The sequence below is a fragment of the Poeciliopsis prolifica genome, unplaced genomic scaffold, assembly GCF_027474105.1.
Source record: "Poeciliopsis prolifica strain line A6 unplaced genomic scaffold, Auburn_PproV2 SCAFFOLD001, whole genome shotgun sequence".
Classification (NCBI taxonomy): Eukaryota; Metazoa; Chordata; class Actinopteri; order Cyprinodontiformes; family Poeciliidae; genus Poeciliopsis; species Poeciliopsis prolifica.
The window spans coordinates 19,633,335-19,655,046 of NW_026562376.1; the positions used below are offsets into that span (position 1 = coordinate 19,633,335).

The 21,712-nt window shown below is 40.6% G+C and overlaps 2 protein-coding genes and 1 long non-coding RNA gene across 5 annotated transcripts in view; 1 reads left to right on the forward strand and 2 right to left on the reverse strand.

Annotated features, from left to right (window-relative positions):
• The window catches only part of LOC129365836 (PDZ domain-containing RING finger protein 4-like), a 115,196-nt gene extending 114,631 nt beyond the window's left edge, over positions 1–565 (reverse strand). The window contains exons 1-2 of one of the 2 annotated variants that reach the window (XM_055039353.1): positions 289–565; positions 105–194 (exon numbers count right to left, since the gene is read on the reverse strand). In XM_055039353.1, coding sequence (XP_054895328.1) covers positions 105–194; positions 289–549 — 351 coding nt within the window. In that variant the 5' untranslated portion in view covers positions 550–565. The remainder of the gene's footprint in view (positions 1–104; positions 195–288) is intronic. The other variant, XM_055039370.1, reaches the window with a different exon arrangement.
• Positions 566–9,251: 8,686 nt separating this feature from the next.
• LOC129362721 (uncharacterized) lies at positions 9,252–11,306 on the forward strand. The gene is made up of 3 exons (XR_008606259.1): positions 9,252–10,420; positions 11,003–11,052; positions 11,154–11,306. It is a non-coding gene; the product is annotated as an uncharacterized LOC129362721 (long non-coding RNA).
• Positions 11,307–14,132: 2,826 nt separating this feature from the next.
• Positions 14,133–21,712, reverse strand: part of cntn1a (contactin 1a) — a 65,933-nt gene continuing 58,353 nt past the window's right edge. For both annotated transcript variants that reach the window (XM_055032898.1, XM_055032907.1), the window contains exons 19-24: positions 20,474–20,705; positions 19,157–19,260; positions 18,276–18,465; positions 18,022–18,134; positions 17,731–17,926; positions 14,133–16,342 (exon numbers count right to left, since the gene is read on the reverse strand). In XM_055032898.1, the coding sequence (XP_054888873.1) occupies positions 16,266–16,342; positions 17,731–17,926; positions 18,022–18,134; positions 18,276–18,465; positions 19,157–19,260; positions 20,474–20,705 (912 nt within the window). In that variant the 3' untranslated portion in view covers positions 14,133–16,265. The remainder of the gene's footprint in view (positions 16,343–17,730; positions 17,927–18,021; positions 18,135–18,275; positions 18,466–19,156; positions 19,261–20,473; positions 20,706–21,712) is intronic.

Consider the following 21,712-nt stretch of genomic DNA (forward strand, 5'->3'; position numbering starts at 1 on the left):
GTGTCTCAGAAGATATCTAAAAAAAATAGTTCTAGGTTGCATTCAGCAACTTGAGCTAAATCTTCACAAGAGTGAGGAAATGGTCAATAAAAAAGTTTCCTCACCTGACGTTCCTCAACAGTTTCCGGCAGCTTTCCTGTCGCCGAATGGTCTGATGTGTGTGTCTGCATGTCAGCGGCTGTGGTGGAATCACCCTGATTCAAGCAACAAACAGACACCTGTTTAGTTTTGCTTTGCAAATAATAATAATAATTTAAAAGAAAAAGTTTTATCAATCAGCCTTCCCACCTTACAGTATCCGGCGATCTGTTCTGCGATGCTGCTGATGTGCTGCAAGTATCGCTTCAATCTCTGCTGATACGTGAAGGCGGCGAGCTGAGCCTCGTTCTGCAGCGTCGCGACCTGAGCCACCAGCAGCTGCTCTCTCCTGTTCCACCTGAGCCGCGCCATCCAGGATGCCTGCTCCAAACCCGCGCCCCTCTCCTCCAACGCGCGCTTCGCTGCCCGGAGCGACTCCAAGCAGCGGCGCTCCTCCTCAGTGCTGTTCATGCCGTGTCCGGACGGCCGTAGTCGGCGTCCCTTCTGACAAAAAAAAAAAACAAAAAAAAACTTTGGAGTTTTTTTTTTTTTTTTTTTTTTTTTAGTACTCCTCGCGTCTTTACCGAGCGTCCGAGTCTGAAGGTTTCGCTCGCTGCGCTCGGGTTTTTGAGTCCGATCCCGCACACAGTCTGCAAAAGAAAACTGCGAAAGAAAACTTTGGCGTTCGATTTATTAAAGAGAACTTTTACATTTTAAGCAATCGGAGTAGTTGGAGCAAAGAGACAACAAAAACAAAGTGTTAATGCTCTGCGCAGTTTACGTTTCGCCGGTGCGTCAGTAGGAGTGGGGAGGAGGAATGACGTTTATACATACCTCGCTTCATTTGAGTTCAGTCATTTCTTTAGAAATGTTTAATTATTCCTTGTTTGTTTTGTCTCTTCCCCTGTTGGTGTACTTTCCCTCGCCTTCTCTGGACCCACTTTATGAAATAGGACAGATTAGAAAATGAGCAAATAAAATTTCAAATGAACCAACAAAAATCTTTTTTTAATTTTTTTATTTTGTTTCTACATCAACAAAACATGCATAGTAGATGCATTCTTTACATGTCATTTTCATGTGTCTATGTGAAAATATGAAATGTCCACATATGTTGTTTGAGGACAATAGTATTTCAAACATGTATAAAAAGTAAAGTGTATTTGACTCCCTGGCCTTCTATACTCATATAAGCCCCACGTGACAAAGGAGTTCATGGAGTCTTATCTTTAAAAAAAGAAAAAAAATATTGTTGTTTTTACTTTTATTTATTTATTAGAAATAATTTAAACAAGTTTGTTTTGGGAATTGGATGTTTGTTACCCATCTTTTCCACCAGAGGTCGCCCTCCCTCTGGCAAAATTAAATGTCACAAGAACAAACCCTTTAACCTCTGAAAGAGTATTTTAAGCCTTCATAAAATTGACGTTGTTGCCAGATATTTGTCTTGCTTCTTATACAACTTTTGTCCCGCACACATGAAGCACGTCTCAAAATGGGGCTCTTCAGTAGCAAAATACCCGACCCGGTTAATCTGATTGAACAGCATGACAGATTCTCAGATATCAGGTCCCACTTCAAACAGTCTGGTTATGGTCTGCTCTGTGCACCGGTTCAGAGTGAGTGTTGTGTCATCTGGGCTGTCAGAGAACAGGTGTGGGTCTTTTTCTAAGAAAAATAAAATAAACATAATTCAATATGCTGAGGCACAGTTCCACAAAATAGGTGAGAGGTCTGAGACATTTCTTGCAACTCAATCACGTTCGCAAAAAGAAAGTTGCTGTATAACTTCACAGAAACGGATTAGTCAAAGAGCATGCTGACTTTTACTTCTAGGGTTTTGGAGTTGTGCATTGCTTGTTTCAGAGGGAAAAAAAAACCATTACAAGCAACCAGCGGGTATCAGACTTATCACACAGGCCATATGTTTATACTGATAAGCTTCAAAATAATAGCACTGAAAAAATTGTCCTGCCCTTTTTTTGTTCTCTTTGCGAGCTAACTCACTGAATAACAACAACGGCCTGCATAACCTGTAGACATAAATCAGATTAATGTGTTTTAACTGAATTTACAAAGAGAAGTGTTAACGATTTGCTTTTTATGATGACTAATAAGAGGCAAAACTCTCAGCTGGTTCGTAATGAAAAAATTTTGCTATTCTCATATGTAATGGAAAGCACTTTAAAATATCATACACTCTTAATGCATATGGTGCCTTGTAACCTTTGATCACTTACAAATGAAAGCTTGTCAAATTGAAAGAAAAAAGTTTGGAACTTTTAGCAAATATTGTATTTAACCACTTTTCTGTTCAAACCTTAAATAAATCGAGTTCATTCGGTTTCCTTTGAAAGTTATTCAATTTGTAAACAGACCCCATTTTATGCTTATTTTTTTTCTCTTTTGTTTGTTCGTTTTTGCTTCAATTTTACTTTTGTTTGTTTAATTTAGTTGTATTAAAATTTCAGTCTGTGTCCAGAACCATCAGATCAAACAATCAGCTTTTACTTACAGTCCCTCGGACCCGACTAAGGAAAGGAGATCGGGCTTTTTCTGTTGTTGCTCCTAATTTATGGAACAATTTGCCTTTTCAGATTAGATCTGCTAGCAGCCTGGATCATTTTAAATCGCTTCTCAAAACTCTTTTATTCGTTGGCTTTTAACTGAAGCAATTTTTGATATTCTGTTTTTATCTATTTGTGCTACTGTCGTTCCTGTGCAGCACTTTGGTGCAGTTTTATACCTGTTTTAAAGTGCTGTATAAATAAATTTGACATTGACATTGTATAAATGGTGCATACCCAGCCAGCACGCATGAGTGGGCCCCACTTGTGTTTGATGTGGGCTACATGGGTAATGAGTGGGCATGGGTTTTATCTGGGCGAACTGCATGGGACACATATGGTTAACCTAAAATGAGACCCATATGGGCTGGCCCATATGGGCTAAATGCATGGGCCCTATTCAGCAACTAGGTGGGCTATCTGGGAATGGGATAGTACTGGCAACACTATATGGGGCCCATGTGGTTTCAGTATCATGGGCCCAACATGGGAAGCCCATGTGGGCAGACCACATTGAACCCACATGACATCAGCATGGGCTGACCATATATGGGTTAGACCTGGGTGTGGATATGTGGGCCCCAGTCCTTTTTTAAGTGGGCTAACTGGGAATGGGATAGTACTGGGCAACAGTATGTGGGGCCCATGTGGTTCTAGTTTCATGGGCCCAACATGGGAAGCCCATGTGGGCTGACCACATTGAACCCACATGACATCAGCATGGGCTGACCATATATGGGTTAGACCTGGGTGTGGATATGTGGGCCCCAGTCCTTTTTAAGTGGGCTATCTGGGAATGGGATAGTACTGGGCAACAGTATGTGGGGCCCATGTGGTTCTAGTATCATGGGCCCAACATGGGAAGCCCATGTGGGCTGACCACATTGAACCCACATGACATCAGCATGGGCTGACCATATATGGGTTAGACCTGGGTGTGGATATGTAGGCCCCAGTCCTTTTTTAAGTGGGCTATCTGGGAATGGGATAGTACTGGGCAACAGTATATGGGGCCCATGTGGTTTCAGTATCATGGGCCCAACATGGGAAGCCCATGTGGGCAGACCACATTGAACCCACATGACATCAGCATGGGCTGACCATATATGGGTTAGACCTGGGTGTGGATATGTAGGCCCCAGTCCTTTTTTAAGTGGGCTATCTGGGAATGGGATAGTACTGGGCAACAGTATGTGGGGCCCATGTGGTTCTAGTATCATGGGCCCAACATGGGAAGCCCATGTGGGCTGACCACATTGAACCCACATGACATCAGCATGGGCTGACCATATATGGGTTAGACCTGGGTGTGGATATGTAGGCCCCAGTCCTTTTTTAAGTGGGCTATCTGGGAATGGGATAGTACTGGGCAACAGTATATGGGGCCCATGTGGTTTCAGTATCATGGGCCCAACATGGGAAGCCCATGTGGGCAGACCACATTGAACCCACATGACATCAGCATGGGCTGACCATATATGGGTTAGACCTGGGTGTGGATATGTAGGCCCCAGTCCTTTTTTAAGTGGGCTATCTGGGAATGGGATAGTACTGGGCAACAGTATGTGGGGCCCATGTGGTTCTAGTATCATGGGCCCAACATGGGAAGCCCATGTGGGCTGACCACATTGAACCCACATGACATCAGCATGGGCTGACCATATATGGGTTAGACCTGGGTGTGGATATGTGGGCCCCAGTCCTTTTTTAAGTGGGCTATCTGGGAATGGGATAGTACTGGGCAACAGTATGTGGGGCCCATGTGGTTCTACTTTCATGGGCCCAACATGGGAAGCCCATGTGGCTGACCACATTGAACCCACATGACATCAGCATGGGCTGACCATATATGGGTTAGACCTGGGTGTGGATATGTAGGCCCCAGTCCTTTTTTAAGTGGGCTATCTGGGAATGGGATAGTACTGGGCAACAGTATGTGGGGCCCATGTGGTTCTAGTATCATGGGCCCAACATGGGAAGCCCATGTGGGCTGACCACATTGAACCCACATGACATCAGCATGGGCTGACCATATATGGGTTAGACCTGGGTGTGGATATGTAGGCCCCAGTCCTTTTTTAAGTGGGCTAACTGGGAATGGGATAGAACTGGGCAAACTATGTGGGGCCCATGTGGTTTCAGTATCATGGGCCCAACATGGGGAGACCATGTGGGCAGACCACATTGAACCCACATGACATCAGCATGGGCTGACCATATATGGGTTAGACCTGGGTGTGGATATGTAGGCCCCAGTCCTTTTTTAAGTGGGCTAACTGGGAATGGGATAGAACTGGGCAAAACTATGTGGGGCCCATGTGGTTTCAGTATCATGGGCCCAACATGGGGAGACCATGTGGGCTGACCACACTGAACCCACATGACATCAGCATGGGCTGACCATATATGGGTTAGACCTGGGTGTGGATATGTAGGCCCCAGTCCTTTTTTAAGTGGGCTATCTGGGAATGGGATAGTACTGGGCAACAGTATATGGGGCCCATGTGGTTTCAGTATCATGGGCCCAACATGGGAAGCCCATGTGGGCAGACCACATTGAACCCACATGACATCAGCATGCGCTGACCATATATGGGTTAGACCTGGGTGTGGATATGTAGGCCCCAGTCCTTTTTTAAGTGGGCTATCTGGGAATGGGATAGTACTGGGCAACAGTATATGGGGCCCATGTGGTTTCAGTATCATGGGCCCAACATGGGAAGCCCATGTGGGCAGACCACATTGAACCCACATGACATCAGCATGGGCTGACCATATATGGGTTAGACCTGGGTGTGGATATGTAGGCCCCAGTCCTTTTTTAAGTGGGCTAACTGGGAATGGGATAGAACTGGGCAAAACTATGTGGGGCCCATGTGGTTTCAGTATCATGGGCCCAACATGGGGAGACCATGTGGGCTGACCACACTGAACCCACATGACATCAGCATGGGCTGACCATATATGGGTTAGACCTGGGTGTGGATATGTAGGCCCCAGTCCTTTTTTAAGTGGGCTATCTGGGAATGGGATAGTACTGGGCAACAGTATATGGGGCCCATGTGGTTTCAGTATCATGGGCCCAACATGGGAAGCCCATGTGGGCAGACCACATTGAACCCACATGACATCAGCATGCGCTGACCATATATGGGTTAGACCTGGGTGTGGATATGTAGGCCCCAGTCCTTTTTTAAGTGGGCTATCTGGGAATGGGATAGTACTGGGCAACAGTATATGGGGCCCATGTGGTTTCAGTATCATGGGCCCAACATGGGAAGCCCATGTGGGCAGACCACATTGAACCCACATGACATCAGCATGGGCTGACCATATATGGGTTAGACCTGGGTGTGGATATGTAGGCCCCAGTCCTTTTTTAAGTGGGCTAACTGGGAATGGGATAGAACTGGGCAAAACTATGTGGGGCCCATGTGGTTTCAGTATCATGGGCCCAACATGGGGAGACCATGTGGGCTGACCACACTTAACCCACATGACATGAGCATGGGCTCATGTCATGGGCCCAACATGGGGAGAACATGTGGGCTGACCACACTGAACCCACTGTGGGTTCAGTGTGGTCAGTACATATCCACGCCCAGGTTGGACCTGGGTGTGGATATGTAGACCCCAGTCCTTTTTTAAGTGGGCTAAATGAGACAAAATTGTAGAACAATGTACAGGGGTTGGACAATGAAACTGAAACACCTCTCATTTTAGTGTTGGAGGTTTCATGCCTGAATTGGACTAGCCTGGTGGCCAATCTTCATGAATTGCACATTGCAACAGTAAGAGCAGAGTGTGAAGGTCCAATTAGCAGGGTAAGAGCACAGTTTTGCTCAAATATTGCAATGCACATAACATTATTTGGGACATACTGGAGTTCAAAAGAGGGCAAATTGTTCACCAAGACAGCAAGTCTTTGTGATTATCAAGAGCCACAGTATCCAGGGTAATGTCAGCATACCACCAAGAATGACGAACCACATCTAACAGGATTAACTGTGGATGCAAGACGAAGCTGTCTTAAAGAGATGTTTGGGTGCTAACCCGGATTGTATCCCAAAAACATAAAACCACGGTGCCCAAATCACGGTAGAATTAAATGTGCACCTCAACTCTCCTGTTTCCACCAAAACTGTCCGTCGGGAGCTCCACATGGTCAATATACACAGCCGGGCTGCTATAGCCAAACTTTTGGTCACTCGTATCAATGCCAAACGTCGGTTTCAATGGTGCAAGGAGCGAAAATCTTGTGCTGTGGACAATGTGAAACATGTATTGTTCTCTGATGAGTCTACCTTTACTGTTTTCCCCACATCCGGGAGAGTTACGGTGTGGAGAAGCCCCAAAGATGCATTCCAGCCAGAGTGTTGTATGCCAGAGTGAAGCATGGGGTGGATCATTGATGGTGTGGGCTGCCATATCATGGCATTCCCTTGGCCCCATACTTGTCCAAGACGAATTGATGCTGTATTGGCCTCAAAAGGAGGCCCTACACCACGCTAATAAGTTATTGTGGTCTAAAACCAGGTGTTTCAGTTTCATTGTCCAACCCCTGTAGTTAACCTGTCACTTTCAAAATTTTGACTGTATGTCAAAGCAAAAGCTGCAAGAGCAAGATTCTCAAAACTTGGAAAGAATTACCCGAGATGTCAGCTTTATAGTCTTTGCCAAGGCAATTGTTACTCAGCTGGCCTCTAATGGAGTTGATGTAAGGTAAATTGTAGAATTTAATTTTTTCCTTGTAGGAAACCTCGACGATAGTAAAGGTTGGTGACCTTGACCATTGTCGAGGTCTCCAGGACGAAGGTGACCTCGTCTTGGAGATCACCCAAGGATATATTTTGCTGATAGAACAGAACATCCATGTCTTCCTAATGTTTGAACCTAAAACATGTTCACTGTGTGATATCTATGCCTGGCTCATTTACAAACACTAGGCTTCCAGAGGACCAGGATATTAAAACATTAAAAATAATTCTACAATGCTTTATTTTTTTAAACCAGTTCAGTATTGCTCTAGCCACACTTTGAACCCTTAACATTTTTTCATGTTATTATTTTATGCTAGAACAGTCCAGTCCAGTCTCCAAGCCAGTACGCATGAGTGGGCCCCCCTTGGGTTTGTAGTAGGCCATATGGGTAATGAGTGGTCATGGGTTTTATCTGGGCAAACCTCATGGGACACATATGGTTAACTAAAATGGGACCCCTATGGGCTGGCCCATTTGGGCTAAATGTATGGGCCCTATTCAGCAACAATGTGGGCTAACTGGAAATGGGACAGAAATGGGCAACACTATTTGGGGCCCATGTGGTTTCAGTATCATGGGCCCCACATGAGAAGCCCAATGTGGGCTGTCCACATTAAACTAACATGACATGAGCATGGGCTAACCATACATGGGTTGGACCTGGGCAGGAAAATGTAGCCCCTAGTACTTTTTTCATGGTCTAAATGGGACAAAATTGTAGAACATTTTAATCGACAATGTGGTTACCCTGTCACTTTCAAACTTTTCACTGTATGTCAAAGCAAAAGCCAGTTCAGTATTGCTCTTGCTACACTTTGAACCCCTAACTTTTTTTCATTTTATTATTGCAGTCTGAATGTCTTAAAATTTTTTTGAAATAATCTGTTTGAAATATATACGTAAACTCATATTCTGGTGCTTACTCAAAATTAAGCACAGAGTGGTCATGGTTGAGCTTAGTCCTTGTTTTTTTTTAATAATAATAACTTTTTATTTTATTTTTATTATTATTTTTTATCAATTGGATGTTTAGACATCCATAGAGTTTACTGCAGCCTGTTCGCAGCAAGATTAAAATTTTTATTTGGACAAATAGTTCAGATCAGACCATTGTGAAAAATATCACAAAATGTTTAGAAAATAAACAAAACTCATTAGCAAGTGAGAGACAAGAGTAAAATTTTGAGCATCTGTTTTTTCATATATTTGCAAACATTTTCCAAGTCATCAGTATAAATAAATAAAATTTTAAAAAAAAAAACGTAACATTTCTGTTAATGATTTATTTGGTTCCAATTACCTTTTTGTTCATTGTTTGCTCTGAGGCACCGTTGCCAATAAAGGTTGGTGAATTGAAGTACCGGTAGGCACTTTACACATCCACTGAAGAAAATAGTTCCAAAACATATTTGAATAAGGAGGACAACGAAATGTATTTATTTACATTGAGAACTTTTGCTACATCGGTTTTACATTTGTTAAACCGATGTACACTCTCAAAAATTAATCTTGTGTTTCTTGGAAAACGTAAAATGACCCGCGGATGGATATGCGGTTTCAAAATCAAGCCTGTTCTCTTCATCAGCCCGTTGGCGCGGAGTCTGCCTGTTGGCTGATCTACGAAAGAATCTGTAAGTACATTTCTTCTGTTTTACCTAGTACCAAATTTTAGGGAGAGATTTTAAATCGCTTGTTAAAAAAATTGTTGCTCGTAACAAATCGGACGACAGTATCCCAAAAGAGACTTAATTGTTATTGTTATTTTTGCTTTTCTTTAGGGTGATACTTTTTCTGATATTGCTAACACACACAGCTACACACAATAAGCAGATTTTGTGCAGACCGATTTCAAACGCAGCGTTGTGGGCCAAACCATTTTCAAATACCGCCGCCATTCTATTTGTTGAGCTGCCATTGGTTCATTTGAGCGCCAACGAGGCAGAATGAAATCGGTTCACTGAAGAATCTATGTTGCTAGCAGAGGTTGTTACAAAGTGTCTGGACACAATAAAACCATTTGTATGATTTAAAAAGAGTAACTATTGTGCTTTCATTCTATGTACTTGGGCTTTTAATAATCTTTCTCACAGTCACATCAGCATGCATGGGTGGGTCTCATGTATGGATTCAGGCTGGTTTGGCTGGGACCCATGCAAGATTATTATTGTCGTTTTTTTCAATAAAACTGCATTGAATCGTTTAGCTTTGGGCTATATAGGTAATGATAAGAGGGCATGGGTTTTATCTGGGCCAACTGCGTGAGGCTCATAAGGTTAACCGAAATGGGACTCATATTGTTGGCTCAATTGGGTTAAATGTATGGGCCCAATTCAGCATTAACGTGGGCTAACTGGGCATGGGACAGAAATGGGAACACTATATGGGGCCCATGTGGTTTCAGTATATTGGGCCTAAAAGGTTTTTTGTAAATAGGATGAAGGCATTGTAGTTCATATTTTTAAATTCTTTTTTTAATTGTTGTGTGACACTTTAAAGCGTTTTGTTATGTCATAGTTTATTTCAATCTGCCGCTATTGTGTTGGTCTAGAGTAGTCATCAGTGTCAGGGTTCCTGTGTGTGTATGTGAGTGTCGCATCTTATTTCAGCGAGGATCTTTGTGAGGAGCCCGTGGAGCTTGGCACAGGTGGAGGAGCAGCAGAATCTTCAGTCTACGCTAGATTGACTGAAGATTCTACTGGTGTATGCTAGATGGTTGCATACACCGGTAGTCACTCTGGCCTCTCCTGTTGTGAACAGTTTTCTGAGAACGTTTCTGTGTCTACTAGAAGTCACCTGGTCTCTGTGTTTGTTCGATCCTAGGGGTTTTGTCGCCTCATTCGAGAACTCACCAGTGAATACCTGCCTGCTCGCTCCGCCGATTCCACTGCCTCCACTCCACCCTTCGAGCTTCCAGCTCTCTTCCATTCCCACCTCGCATTTACCTTCGGAACCGCTGCACACCCTCTCTCAGGAACCTGGCATCTCACACCCACGCCTCGAAAGACCCGCACCGAAGTAAGCCTGTTCCTGTTTCCCCTCCGATCACTCATTCTAAGCCCGTCATAACTAAGTTCTCGTTTCAGGCCAACCTGGTCGAGTGGTCCTCACCCTTCCGCTGATGTCCGGGAAATAGATTTTATTTTGTCCTGTTGTAAATAAATCACTCACTCATCCCTATCCAACGTGTGGTTACTGCATGTGGGTCCGTAAATTGAGACCCATCATGTCAATCAGTGGCCAAGCCTGAAACAAATATTGAAAGATGAAGAAATTCTTTTTGATATTTTTGCAATATTTAGCTAGCAGTTATGTGAAATGTACTTATATTTAATTGTAGCTCTAATTTTTTTATATGTGAAATGTTTTAGGCTTTATTAGTTACATTTATAGTGATTTTCTAAACTTCTCTTAAGAGTAATACTACTGTCTTAGTCCTGTCACGTTAACAAAGAAATTAGGATAATTGCAAAACTGTTCAGTGTTTACAATATAAGGCTTCAGTAGTTAATCCATACAAAGGCTGTTTTGCCTTAATTTTTTTATTTTTTTGAAAAGTCTAAATGTTATATTGCACTAATAAAATATATATTTTTGTAGGCTTCAAGAGGATCAGCGTGTGAAGATCACTTTATAATGATTTGAAAAAGGTAGATTAATATGTTAGTAAAATTAAGCACATAAGAGTGATATAATAACAAACTGATGAACAAAAACAAAATGTTGTCCTGTTATTGTCATTGTACTTAAGGTTGCCATGGCTACAGAAATTGGAGGAGCATCCTTAGATGACACAATACAACCAGCTGTGCGATTCCTCATGTCCCATGAACTGGAAGTCCAGTTCAACCTTTTTGGCCAACATTGGAAACAAGCTCTTGGACCTGCGTCTCTTTGATGTTTTGCATGGTAAATATCAGTTTTTATTGTCAGAGTAACTTTTTTTTTCACTTTTCTTTCTTAAACATATGTTAATTTATTTGGTTGTTTTATGCTTTTGTTTGTTATTTTTAGTAATGTTTTTAGGTTAAAAATTGAGTCTTCAATTTTTGGTTTTATTTGAACAGTATTCTTTCACTGTTTGTTAAGAACTTAAAAATTTGAAGGTAATATTGTTTGCATTTCAAACAATATTAAAATAACCACAAAACCACGATAGAACCTAGTAGTTGATTTATATAGATGGATATATTTTAAATTTACAGTAAGAATATAGTTTCTGTACATAATAATGATGACTCAAGAGTCCTTTTGATTATGGCATATCTCTGCAAGCATTTTTGCCCCATGAAGGGGGAGATGCAAATCTCATGAATGTTACATTGTGCTAAAATGAAACACTAATACAATTTCTACCTTTGCTTGTTATTTCAGGGGACTTAAAAGAAATTATCCATCTACAATCACACAAGCATACAGCAAAGACTCTCGAAGTGGTTTACTGGAGCCCGAGTGGAAGTGGAAATAGACTAGAGACTGCCAGTTCAAACTCAGGTTGGGGAGGTCTTTCAAGATGGACAGTTTCAGTAAAGTATGAGAGATTTCAAATTTAAGCATGCATATGGCATGTAGGTTATTTTTAAAAATGTTTAACAAAAATGTATTGTGAAAGATCTATATAGGTGTGTATATTCACATTGTGTGTATCAATGTGAATATACGTGTATAAAGTTATATAGATAGTATTTAGATGTATACATTTATAGACCTGTAGGAAAATATGTAGGTGTCTTTATTTGTGTGCATCTATAGATATATATTTATAGATCTGTTTATAAGTTTGTCATAGTAAACTAGCTTCTGTTATTTTCAAAGATGTCGTGAATAATTGCAGATTTCTTTTTGTGGCACCATTCCCTGAGTATTAATGAAGTTCTAATAATTGCTGTAGTGAGGTAAAAAAACTCCTGACAATATTTTAAATTACTAAATAAAAGCCTTGAGCAAAATAAATTTTTCATCTCTTTTTTTTTATTTTTTATTTGAACACGTTTTAAGCTAGACTTTGGATTGTTGATCAAGATTGCATATCTATGAATGTAATTCACATCCAGGTTAGATGAGAATTGTTCCTACAGGATTAAGGCATCTGGGTCCCACTGAAAGCCCAGTCAGCACCCATTGAAATCAACCTGGGCAAACCCATGTGGGGCCACCATGGAAACCGTGGACAAACCCACTTGGTACCCATATTCTAGCCCAGTTCAGACCCAATTGGGACCCAGGTAAATATTCCTGACAGCACCCTAGTGGGCCACAGATGGGCCTCATGTAAGTTAACCATGTGGGACCCACTGAAAACCCAGTCAGCACCCATAAAAATTTACTTGGGCAAACCCATGTGGGGCCACCATGGAAACCGTGGACAAACCCACTTGGTACCCATATTCTAGCCCAGTTCAGACCCAATAGGGACCCACGTAAATATTCTTGACAGCACCCTAGTGGGCCACAGATGGGCCTCATGTAAGTTAACCATGTGGGACCCACTGAAAACCCAGTCAGCACCCATTAAAATCTACTTGGGCAAACCATGTGGCCACCATGGAAACCGTGGACAAACCCACTTGGTACCCATATTCTAGCCCAGTTCAGACCCAACCCCAGGTAAATATTCCTGACAGCACCCTAGTGGGCCACAGATGAGCCTCATGTAAGTTAACCATGTGGGACCCACTGAAAACCCAGTCAGCACCCATTAAAATCTACTTGGGCAAACCCATGTGGGGCCACCATGGAAACCGTGGACAAACCCTTTTGGGACCCATATTGCCTGCCCACTTATATCCCATATGGGGCCCACCTAGGTGTGCTGGCTGGGATAACAGTTTACCTGGTTCAAGCTATAATTAAATACACTTTATGCATTGCATGCATTTTCTTTACTTAGTAGATCTCCAGACGGAAATGAAAATAAGTATTTTTGTTTAAGTTGAATCTATTCATTTGTGGATTTTGGTATCTCTGGTTTGAAGCTGTCAGAATCAGAAAGGTGTTTAAAATGGTAAAAGAATCCAATGTTTTTGTTTAGAACATTCACAGACATGTTGGGATGTGTCTTTGGTTCATTCGAGCTACATGAGTTAGTGAAAATACAGACATTTCTTGCAGACGTTGTCAAAGCTCTCACTTAGAAACAGCATCAGTCAGTGCAATGTGTTTTCATTTTAGAGCCAGTGGCTCAATTCTGCTCTCCCATAAAGTCATCAAACACATTTTGCCCTTTACGTCTTGGACGGCAAGCAACACTTTCTTCAAATGAATCACAAAAAGATCCTTATCATTTCAGTCTTTTATGCAAGTTTTTTTTTTCTCACATTGTTTGTGCTTTGAATTTGTGTCTATACATCAGTATTTCCTTCTGTTTATTGTTTATTAGGTTTTTTTCCCCTTTTTTCCTTATATCCTTGATTTGTATATTCTTCACTTTACCCTCAACCAACCTCGATGGTTTGTTTTTCTGCCTTATTTGCCTCCACCTCCCTTCTGCATCCAGTTTCCTGTGATTAGCTCCTCTGGTTTCTTTGTCATTTCCACCTCTACCTCAGTATTTAAGTTACTCTTTCTCTTTCACTCCCTGCTAGACAACCATTATTCTTCTTTGTTATTTACTGTTACTTCAGTGGCTTCTGCGGCGATTGTTCTTTACCCTAAAATTGTAAACTTTAAAAAATGCCAACGCAAGTAAATTGTTTGTTTCACAAGACACAAAAACAACAGCACCACAATATAGTTAACTACACCTTTATTGTTCCTTGTCCAGTCAGTGAGAGCTTTTTTATTTCATCCCTCATGTATGCCATTCATATCAAAGTATCAATTTCTAGCAGACAGCCACACATGCTGCCAGAACCACCAATAATGCAACCAAAACTCCAAGCATTAAGTATGCAGGGGACTGCAGGACCGTTAGTCAGCGGAGTGACATGCCTTTAGTCAGTTTACATTTCCTCTAAAGGACTAAATGAGTTCTCCTAAGGGCCTTAGACGAGATGACTGGTCTATTGAAGCTTAGCAGCTAATGCACATATTAGTCTAAGATCTCTACGGTCTCTGACATAAAGGGATGCCACTCGGGATTGGAATGTGTTTTACAATAGTTTCAGAAGTTTCCACGATGTTGGTAGGCTGCCTCCAATCTCATGCATGGTAGTATGCGGAGCCACAGCCCCATCCAAATTGTAGAAGTTCAAGGCATTCATGCATTTGGCAATTTATTTATTTTTTTACTTGAATGAATTGTGGCATGAAGAGAAAACCAGGAAAAAAGCACTTTGTGGTGGACACCGATACTGTCACAATGTAGAAGCATGACCAGCATCCGTCATACAACAAAATGATTCAGAGGAACTCAAAATGCAGCATTTGTTCCTCCATTTGAGGGACATAAACTTTTAAAATTTGACCAACCGGACTCGGGTCAAAACGTACAAATATAACAATAAAAAAGACAAGTGATAATGTCCATAAAACTCTGACCATATGTTAATAAAAACACTAAACTAATGCATTTAAAACAACGCCCTGAGCTTCAGATGAGCTCTTACCGCTGATAGAGATGGCTTTACTTACCTTTTGCTTATATCAGATAATTAAAAATGCATTAAATAAGACTCCTGTTACAGAAGCTCAGCAAAGAGTCCTGTTAGAAAACATGAAGTTGCCACAGTTCTATCTGACATTGCACATTTACAGAAGGGCATGAGGTGCGCTACTGTTTCACTTTTACCGTTATTAGCCGACGATGAGCGATGAAATTGCTTACATTAAATGAAGTGCTAACATTCTTTACAAAGCACCAGCTGGCACCACTGAGGATCTAATGATACAGTCAAAACAAGGTTCAGATATTTTTTGTTTGTTTTCTTCAGTTTTTTTCTCAGTCATCTTTCTCAATGTTAGTCAACATTTCTGGCAAATCTGAAATCATTGCTCAGTTGATCCAGGATAGCTAGAAATAATCAGTGTTGGATGATGAAAATGTTTTTAAAACTATACATTTAAACACATTTCCTGTTTCTGGGGTGATAACTGCATGTATTAAACCTATTATTATCATTATTATTTTACTTCCATGTAGCAATAATGTTCATTCTTTGGAATTGGGAGTAACAGAGTTTTGCTATGACCTTCGTGTTTTATCAATACAGCAAAGTAAATTTAGTCTAACAATACAATATCAATCATCCAATATATTAATTCTGCATGAAATAAATTGTGCTTTTTCTGAATAAAATCCACAATACAAGCAGTTGAGATTGCTTTGACTGTATCGCTGTATGACAGTGATTTAAAAAAGTCAGTGAACTGAAAATGAGGGGAAAAAAAGACAGCTTATTCATTTTTATAAACGCATACACTTGCCCTTCACAGCCAGTTGTTGACCTTTTGCAAGGGAATGAACTGAAAACACAACCGTTAAAAGGAGGTAAGAAAATGAAACGCAGCATGTTCGTATCAGGAAAGTCTGGTTTGAGAGGTGAAACAACGGGAACAAAGCAGAAGAGACAACATACGCAAATCTAGAATTTAAAATTTCGATCCTGACCCATTTGGAAACAAATCACTGTGAAAGACAAGAGTAATCATTTATGTAAGGCATTTTAAGTTGACAGAACTCCTTTGAGATTCCTTCAGAGAGGCCTTTTGTGGATAAATAAGGAAAACCTTTGTCCATTTTCCAATTGTTAATCCATTTCCATAGCCATTTCCCGGAAACACTTCCCTTAGGGGAAGAGCTGGAATGTGACACTCTGGATTAGAATATTGTGGAAAGAGTCTCAGATCCTTTACAGGTGTGAACCTTTAGCAATCACAACCAGTCTTTCATCCCAACTCAGAGAAGACAAAGATGGCGCTACATTCAGAGGTTCAGAAGGAGGAGAGCCACGAGGAGCATTGGGAGGACGTTGAGAGATGAAGAGGACATGGTTGCTCCACCTGAAACAGATGAATAAAGGCAAATAAAAACAGAATTTAATGCCTAAGTTGATTGAAAAGACTGCTACCTAAATGCCCCATTGATGCATCATAATCATCTAAAAAAGCCAAACAAATTTTTAAAAGTGCTCAAAGACCAATTTTACATTATCCAATCCAGCTATTTTAAATAAAGGTGCTTGTCTTATTATCCCTTAACACAGTAACAAATTCCCACTATTTTAAGCATGACACTTTGGATTGGATGGCAGAAACTTAAAGAAAACTTAAGAAAATTCCACCAGGACAATGACCACAAAAACACATAAAATATAAAAAGCAGGTCAACATTAAGCTTTTCAAATGAGTTTGTATTTTTCGACCTCAAACCAATCAAAAAATACAAACCTAAGATGCAACATAAGTATGAAGAAACTCTCTTGATTAAACAACTAAAAGTGTGTGGTCAAGGTCCAATTTGCTGAGGACAATCTAGGCAGTGTGGAACAGCTTTGCCCCTAGTAGACATGTGGTTGGAAGGTTGGACATATTTTGACCTGTCCTTCACTGTGGGCAAACCACATAAAAACCAAACAGTGGCTAAATACTGTATGCATTTAGCCACAGAGTGCCATTACATACAAAGTGCTACGTTTAGAGTTCATCTCTCTCTGACCACGTTCATCAAATTACAAGACTGAGAGGACTGAGATGACCCGAGATAGCTCCATTTTCATTAGTTCCTCACATTCGAAATCCGTCACGACTTGAATTCCTGAGTCTGTGAAATCAAGCTGTCAGGTGGAGTCTGGGTCTGAATGATAAGGAAGGAGGAGAACCACAGGAGGGGTTTCCTCTTCTCATCAAGATCGATTACAGAGGCTTAAGTTCTCCTCCATTCGGGCGGCCTGCCAGCCGGTCACCCATGCAGCGAGCAGATCAGTCAGGGGGCCGTCGAGGCTTTAGTCACAGACCATCTCACCCCTCCAGTCTGAGGTATGAAAGCAGAAGTGACAGCTCAACTTGGCCCCCACGGGAACCCACCCGGGCTTTGACTAATGATAACTTAATGCTGACTTTAAGCCCAGTATAATCTCACAAGCTGATGCGAGACTGGATTGAATAGTGGCATTGTTTTACTTCAACAGTGTAGATTTAAAATGTCACTTGATGACTAAAGCCTTTATTTCTATTCCACTGGTGCTAAACTTAATCTTCATCAAGACAGTGTGAGATTTCCCGAAGGAGATTACGCTCAATCGATACATTGATTGAGCGAAGCCTCAATTTAGGGAAGCCTCATGTCCCCCTTTTTTTTTCCCTTGAATCTTTGGGACATTAACAAATATTCCCTGGCAATTCAAACGATTCTTGAAATTGTTGGACGACAATCGACAACAGAGACTTACTGTAGTTCTGAGTGCGACCCCAGGTCTGGTTGTTTCCAGGGGGGGCACTGATTTGAGCCACAGCGCCGTCTCCTCCCTCTGTGTGCGCGCGGACCTCCACCACATACTCCCCATCTGCATGCAGGGGAAGTTCTATGGAGTGCTTGTTGGTTGAGTACAGCGTGCCTGTTAGCATGCCTTTCTGCTTGTACAGGACCTGGAAATGCGACAAATGGAAACAAAAAGCATAGAGTCCAGAGAGTTTCTAGTTTTTTTTATCCCAGAACTGAGAACGCATCAGGTTTTTCTTACCTTGTAGTTTTCTATTAGGGATTCATTAGAAAGTGGTACCACCGGTTCCCAGGCAACATTCACAAACCCGCCTTTTATCTTTGCATCTAATATCTTCGGAGGTCGGTCCGGAGCTGGTTACGTTAATTAGAGCAATGCCAGGTCAAATCAGAGAACTTTCTCATTTGTTGTGTTTATTTTAGACACTTTGTATCTAAATAAACACACATCTAAATATGTGTTTACTTAGATCACGAGTCGATGTTGAAACGTACGGGGTTTCTTGGTGTGGATCTTGATGTGGTTGCTGGGTGGTCCGTATCCCACAGAGTTGTAGCCTCGAATCTCAATCATGTAGTCTGAGCTGGGCTTCAGACCCTCCAGCCTGGTGTGGTTTTCCTTCCCTGACACCCCGACCCAGAGCGCTCCACCTTCACTGTCTTCATTAGGCCTCCAGTACTTCACCTATAGCAAACAAGATAATTGCACTGACAACACTTTTTGATGTGGATGAAGTAACTAAATTAAGAAAACTCAAAGATATTTTTCTTCCATTTTTAGAATCAGAGGAGTACAAAATGAAATCAGAAAAAGTAGAAAATCTATTGAAATGGAAACTATCTTCAACAGTTTGTTGAGGTTGTAAGAGCAACAGATTGAATAGAGAACTGGATCATTGCTAACCTTTTTATCTCTCAACCTCTGTCTCTGAAAGAACATGCTTGATTTAATATAAAATATGTGACACAGAGACCACTGTTTTATGAATGTGACTGATCTCACACATCTCTACATACAGACTATTTACAGTTATGAAAGCTCTGCACTCGTTGCTTATGAGACTGAAACAGTTTGAAATGTTAACTCTGTGTTGATTTTGTGCTTGTTTCAGGGTAATGTCAAATCATAATTTACAGCAAATTTTATTTACACTATTTACACAAATGCATGGAATAGCTTACTGCACTACAGTTTGACAAAATGTCTCAAAATCAATTCCTTTGATTGAATTAAGCTTCTCTTTTTGTTTTGCATTCGATTCAGAAGCGCCACGCCTGTTTATGGAGAGATTACGCCTAATGATAATACTAATAATCTAATAATATTTGCAATGCACAGTACTAAAATGGGATTTTAATGGGGGTTTTTTACTGACCTGGTATCCATCGGTATTGTTCTCTGACAGAAGCATCCAAGAGACAGAGGCCGCAGTGGCAGAAAGTGCTTTCGCTTCAAGAATCACTGGAGGTTCAGATGGAGCTAAAGCAGGAGAATGCAAAAGTTGTCAAAAGTCACAGTAACAGAAGAAACACACGTCATGTCAAAGAAGAAAGAAAAAGATTTGAGCAGCTCAGAGTCAACTACTTAAACTTTTCAAAATAATTTGAAATCACATTTCATGTTCAACTTTTATTATCTTTCTTCAAAGCGGAAACATTGCTTTCTAAATGAAATGTGAAGGTCAACATAAATTAGATATGAAAACATTTCTAAATAAAGAATTGAATATTTAATGATGGAAAATCAAATTTTTTTCCATACAGAAAATTTAATTACTTGTTTTATTTTGCGATAGCAGTAACATTATCCTTGCTTTACATTTCTTTAGAAGATCATCAGACGGTTCTCAACAGCTGTACAGTACATGGACCAGAGTTCAACATTTGCAATCCAAATACCTTTTTTTTTGCCCTTGTAATTACATAATAACTTAGTATTTTTAATATTTTATACCTTGGGAAACAATAACTGAAAAAAAACACATTTTCAAAAATATATCATATTGATGGATATAAAATAAAAACACCCAAAAATACCTAATTGCTGATTAGTAATCACCAAGAAAGAAAAAAACTCATTCATTGTACCTCTAATTAAAATTCTGTGCAAATACTGAACAAATCACAATTTCAATTCAAGAATGCTATTCGTTTTGATATCATTTTTAGCTAATGCTAATTTAGAGTCCTGTGTGGGGCCTAAAATGCTACATGGTTCCACTGGGGATTGAACTAATAACACTTTAGATATTGCACAAAGTACTGCACAAGCACCTTTCCTACACATACACATAAAATGAAGGAAAAGCCCTTTGTCAGGAAGACTTTACAGTCATATACACTTCCTCAAAAGGCAGGCACTTCCTAAGAATGTTGACGCTGGCTGGAAGGCAGTGAGTTATCATATCTGCAATGCCAGTGGTTATCTCAAGTTCCTGACATTGAAAGTTAATAACTGATCCAAATATTTCACATCCCTGCTCAAATGACCAACCTTCTCATTCATGCCCCCAGGATCATTATAATCCACTTCCAACGGACAATGGGGGAGAGTTTCACTTTCAGTGTGCATTTAAATTCCTCACCAAAAATGAGGACCTCCCCCCCCCTCACTCAACTCATTGCTTTGGAAATCACTTTTTCATGTTTTCTCTTATTGCAAGTTGCATTGAGAGCCATGACTCGGTACTTACCATGTGCGGAGTAAATGATGGTGGTTAAGCTGTAGGGTCCTTCTCCTTGCCTGTTGAAGGCTTTCACTTTGACTTCGAACTGTGTCTTAGGAGCGAGGTTGGGGTCTTTGTGAACGTAGTGTTTGGCCTCAGGGCCCGTTACTGCCACCCTGTTCCAATGTTTTTCTTCATGGGGTTTAAAGGCTACAATGTAGCCAAAATTAGGTCCATAATAGTACTGTGGCTGCACTGGCTAAACACAAATAAATAAAGAAAACATAAATGATCAGAAATATAGAGCTTTTAATTAAAATATTTGCTGTTTTTTAACCAGGCAACAACCACTAAGACATAAAATAATGTTATATTTTGCTTTCTCAAAGTCTCGTAAGACCCCTTGGTGTTCTGTCTATCTAATTTTTTCAAGGTTTTAATAGCAGAAGCACTGAACTCAACTATTAAAGCTCAGATTAACAAGGTGACAGAACTTCATTTTTTATCAGGATTCAGAACAAAGATCTCCAAAAACATTTACAACTAATGCAAGTCCTTTTTTATACTTAAAAGAAAAATAGGACTCAGTGGTTTACAAAATAAAACTGCCAAATATTAGGGTTTCCACACTTGAAGGAGATGAGGCGAAAGCATGAAGCAGTTACCAAATGGTCAAACATAAAAATAATGACTAGAGTTGTAACAACTATTGGTCGGGTAGTTCTTGTAAAAGATAGACTGTGTTGGGAGGTTCTGACTTCATCTCTTGAAATAAGCTGTTATTAAGAACCTCAGATGTGAATGACCCCTTTTATATACGTTTGGTACTTTTATTTTGTTTGGCACTTTTATTTTGAGGTATTAGTGGAAGCAATTCCTGAATTGCCCCGTTGTATTGATGAACTAGACTGATGCATATCGATGTAACGATCTGGCTGACAACGCCCAGTCAGCATTAAAGATGTTTTAATCCTTTTTGTGGCAGGCTTTCAGCGAAAAAAAAATAACAATCAGACACGATTTAAGCGACTGAAAACAAATGCAAATATACACTGCAGCTGAAGTTGCTACTTCTACTACTGGACCTGATGAAACATCACCAAACAGAGTCTCTAAAAGACAGTTTGAGTTTCATTAAGCCTTCAATTTGTGAAAAAACATTTATATTAAGTATGAAAAGCACGATATAGAGATTTGTGTCTTGACTGTTATTCTAACTTAAACACAAAGTAACTTTACAACAAGTTCTAGGGACCTATTGAGTAA